Source organism: Triticum dicoccoides, chromosome 7A (genome assembly GCF_002162155.2).
Source record: "Triticum dicoccoides isolate Atlit2015 ecotype Zavitan chromosome 7A, WEW_v2.0, whole genome shotgun sequence".
Taxonomy (NCBI): Eukaryota; Viridiplantae; Streptophyta; class Magnoliopsida; order Poales; family Poaceae; genus Triticum; species Triticum dicoccoides.
Window position 1 is genome coordinate 605,451,377 of NC_041392.1, and position 4,790 is coordinate 605,456,166.

Below are 4,790 nucleotides of genomic sequence, written 5' to 3' on the forward strand. Positions count from 1 at the left end.
AGCCCATAGAATTTTTTTCTGTCCATCTGACACGGCAAAGCGGTCCCTCCCAAAAAAAAAAGACACGGCAAAGCGGTGAAAGAGGAGGTTCCCCACGTGACCGCTAAGGCGCGTGGGCACCTCCTCCACTGCCTTGGTGGCTGCAACGTCGGTGGCTTCTCTTCATCGCGGAGCATCGTGGCGAATGAGGAGAGGGTGGTCATGGAAGTAGAGCCATAGGAGTGCTGCAATGCTCCCCGCAAAAAAAATAATAGGAGTGCTGCAACGCAGCAAATCCCTCGGCCTTCGCGAAGTTCTACGAGGGGCCGGCTTCCAACCCCGTGGAGGCCTGGGCCTACGACCGATCGCTAACCACCGCGGAGACATTCGCGGCGACATCGGCGCCTCGGCGGGGACCTCGGCAAGATTTCCTAGAGTGGTCACTCAGCAAGACCGCCGCCGCTGCTGGTAGGGGAAAGAGTCGGGCTCCTTGGCAAGGGTCAGAGTTTTCCAAGGTGACCCCCGCACATCGCAGTAGGAAGAAGAGCATCAGCCCAGGCGGTGGCTGGCGGTGCTTTTGCGCCCTTCCAGCACTAGAAGGACCACTCCGATGACAACGACGATGAAGGCACGTACGGTGACGGAGGTGCCGCCATCCAGCCCGGCCACACCTCTGAGGGCACCATGCGCCACAAGCCAATTTAGGTTTTTTTTAGGTTTTATTAGTTGAATGGATGGAATATCGTCCGGTTTATGTAAAATATATTGAACTTATTTCCATTTGAATGAACTCCATTGTTTTTGCATGGATTATGTTCGAATTTGTTTGTATCGCGGGCGTTTACGACAAGCGTTGGATGACCGACTTTGGTATCACTATCGGGGGACGCGTGTCGACGGACAATACTATGTCTGTATTGAAGACCGACGTTTGGAGGCGCCATGAGCCGTACTATTTGTTTGCATGGATGTTTGTGTAGTACGTACTCACCTGTAAAGCTATCAATGTGATTTTAATATTATTTTCATCATGATCTATTATGGATTAAATCAATCAGAAAATTGCTAATGTATCCAACAATTTCTTGCACCCACTAGGGTAGTTTTGCCTTGTCATATCACGTAGCGGCATATATATAAAGAGGGCAGTGTCGCCGTGGTGGAATATATCTACAATGATACGGATTTCCGTACTCTTATTGTACTGTTGGAGTAGTTACCTGGACAGATAAACCGATTGATCCGTGATTAATTAATTTCAAGCTCGTACGTGTCCCCCTAGCTGCAGATGGAACATGCAGAAGATCGTTCCATTGATTAGCCTGATGCTGCAGATCGGCTACTCCTTCGAGGAAGCTCTCCTCCAATTAACTTTGCACAACATGCACTATCCATTAACTCAAGTCAAATCTGACATGTTTTCTAAGTCAATATATGCATGGCACGATGTTCTAGAGATAACCATGCATGTAAGTTTACTCCCACTACGGATATGGAGTCACCCTTGAAGGAAGCAAAGGTGCAGGAAGCTGTTGGCTTACAATGGAGATTAACCAGTTTACTGTCGGCTGTCAAGTCGTCGCCTACTCGGTCAAACAAGATTAGCGTGATCGGGAGCTGATAAACACTTGACATAGAAAAGAACCCACTAGGTTAGAGGCACAAGCACGGCTCCAACGTACATTTGCAAGATCACCTCAACGCTATAAATACCCATGCATTTCCATGGTCTACCATCAACCAATCTCATCTAGCAGTTGGCTACACTCTCACAATGGCTGCCATTAAGCTTGTGTCCCTTGGCTTGGTTGTGCTACTGAGCATTGGGTTAGCCAGCGCCACTAGGGTAGTTAGATACGCCAGCTCCACGGGGACAGGCTCGGGAGTGGGGAATGGTGGTGGCACTGTGAACGGCAGCGGTGGAGGGACTGGGAGTGGCAATGGGAATGCCTACAGTGGTAGTAGTGGAGCCCATGCAAATGCGGGAGGGGGCGGTAGCGGGGGTGGTGCGTCGCAGGATGGCGGCACCGGACATGGCGCTGGGTCCGGCGACGGCTCAAGCTCTAGCTATACGAGCGACGGAAGATATAGTTATGGTGGAGATTCTTACGCAGGCGGCAATGGTGGCGGTAGCGGTGGAGGACAGGCAGCGGGCCCTGGTTCCAGCGGTTCCGGAGCCGGTGGTGGTGCTGGTTCTGGCTCTAGCGCGGCAAGTGGTGGTTGGTACCAATATGCGAATGCAAATGCTAATGGTAATGGCGGAGGCACGGGAGTTGGTCAGAACGGCGGCAGCGGGGGCGGCACGGGAGGTGGCAGCGGTAATGCTGGTGCATACCCTTAAGTTATCTCTATCTATGTGATAGATCTGAAGATGGAGCCCAGACTTTCATGTTTTTTCTTTTTTTCTGTTTGCACCTTGTGGCCCCGTTAGTTTGCAGCGTTTAAGTTCTTGTATGCTTTTTCATGTATACTAGTAGTATGGATGAATCAATAAAGGGCCCCATCAACTTGTGTTATTACTCTTCGCTACCTTGGAATTTTAATTCATGCTTGGACTGATTCTTCAGTGTGAAAACCTAGACTCTGGCTTTTGATGGTCGGATCCGGTGACGGCGGCGCTTGAACGTCACTCCCTTTCTGAAGGCGTTTCTGCTGAAGAATCTCGTTGTTTTTGTGGTGTCATGAGATAGTTGGTGCGGATATGGTCATTGTTGCAGATTGTCGATCGCGGAATTGATCGCTTCTGGGTTTTTTTTACTGCTTGCTTAGGTATGGTTTTGGTCTTATATGACTTTGTTATTTGCCGGCAGCTTTGTGTGTGTGTGTGTGTTGGTATTGGCTGTGTGCATCCTAGTTATGCAGAGTCTGGGTGTGTGCTCATTTTTATTGTATTCACTTGATGCTTCATTTTGAGTAATAAAATTCACCCTTTATCAAAAAAATATCAGACCAACAAATGAAGTGTTTTAGAAAACGGTTAAATACCTGGAAACCAAGCCCCTTGCTCTATTGGATTTCCGTATAGTATACAGCTAAACAAAGAATATGACGTTGTAATATTTCGAAACGGGGAGAGTACGTAGTTAGCAAAAGCGTAGAAAAAAATTGTTTCGTGTGCGGGGTGGGAAGGAAGGCCTTAGGATCAATCACTGCCTTTCTTCGTGTGATGTTTTCTCCGCTCCCTTACTTGGGCTAGGTTGTGCATGTCGCGCGTACAAATACAAATTGTTCACCAACAGCTATATCTTCCTAGGTCTACTCCATAAAGTTTTCCTATTTTATAGTTTTTGTAGGGTGGGGGGCATATGCCCCCTAGTCGTGATCTATGTAACACCTCGATAATCAAGCTACAATAACCTCATCCTAATATGCCATGTCATCATGTTTTACTAAGCCATTTTGCCACTTGCTGAAAACCCTGTCCGTGTCATCTTGTCAATAGCATCTTGGGGGGCTCATGCCAGCTTGGTAGGACGCCGCCGCCACAAAAGAAGCCATGACCAACACCAAATTGACCTTCTTCTCCAACCATTTCCTCAGCCTGTCGACAACGTCATACCCTTGTTCGAGCACGAGCTCCTCAACATCGAGCGAATGGTGTGCCATCCTCTTATCTGAGAACAAAAGTCGGCAAAATAACATCATTGCAATATCAAGCCTTCGGTTTTACATCTAGCGGCCATAATATTTTTGCTGTTATATTTCCCTTTGAGGTTCTCTTGCTGCTATAATAACTGGGCATTTATCCATGAAAAATGTTTACTAATGGGCTAACCAATCGAAAAATGCATAGGAGTGCTCGTCCTCGCCTAGTCACGGTATTACACACCATCGCATGTCTCAAGATTTGGGATAGGATAGGCTCGTCGGTCAGACGACGTGCTTTAATGTTTCCAGCTGGCCCACATGCGTCGTCACGTTTTTTTGAGCAACTGTAACCTTTATTGAATAGTGAGGTTCATAGGGATACAGATGATGTCGTGCAAAATAGTGAGCCACAAATGGCGCCCAAAAGAAAGGGAGGAAGCTGCTTTCGCAAGGGCATGAGCTTCTCCATTGTGCTCACGTTTCTCATGAATAAACTGAACTGATTGAAATGATCCAGCACAATGATTGATCTCCCTTAAATAGTAGTGTAGTGGTATGGTGCTGTCGACCCAATATTAGCAATCACTTCCAAGTAGTCCAAAGCAACGCAAACTGAAGTAAGGTTCAGATCAGCCGCCAGGGACAGGGCCTCATTACATGCATGAGCTTCAAGCGCAGCCGCGTCTGTTATACCATCAAACACCATGGCCGAGGTACGTGCCATGCTTGTATCGACATACCATTGCTGCAGCTCCTCGCGTACCACTCCTAGATAGGCCATGTAACATCCCCAGCATCACCCTAATGTGATCTCCTCTCAATCATCATAAGTCATCGTCATTGCAATGCTTGATCACAGTGGTGAAACATCTTATTTCAAAATCCTTATCTGAGTTCAAATTCAAATGCAAGTGGAATTTGAAGTTGCTCAAATATTGCTGCAAAATGTTCATCATTTGTCAAAAATTCCATAACAAATGATTGTTAAGGAAAACAACATCACCATATACTACAAAATGGTCCTAAGCATTTTAAACAGTGCCAAAATAGCATCATTAATGCCTTTTCCATTATTGAAAACCCCATTTGGAATCAAAACTTGTCCATACTTGTTATGGCAGAGCACATTATTCCCTAGTAATTGTTTTGGCCAGTCACACAATTTTACTAAGTCATTTGGTGGCTAGTTTAATTGCAAAAGCCCGCTGCCAGAAAAAAGAAAC

The 4,790-nt window shown here is 46.8% G+C and overlaps 1 protein-coding gene across 1 annotated transcript; it reads left to right on the forward strand.

Moving 5' to 3' along the window:
• The first annotated feature begins 1,730 nt into the window (after positions 1-1,730).
• Positions 1,731-2,498, forward strand: LOC119330306 (glycine-rich cell wall structural protein 2-like). Its single transcript, XM_037603412.1, has one exon. The coding sequence runs from the start codon at positions 1,754-1,756 to the stop codon at positions 2,318-2,320; it is 567 nt and encodes a 188-aa protein (XP_037459309.1). The 5' UTR covers positions 1,731-1,753; the 3' UTR covers positions 2,321-2,498.
• Positions 2,499-4,790: the final 2,292 nt, after the last annotated feature.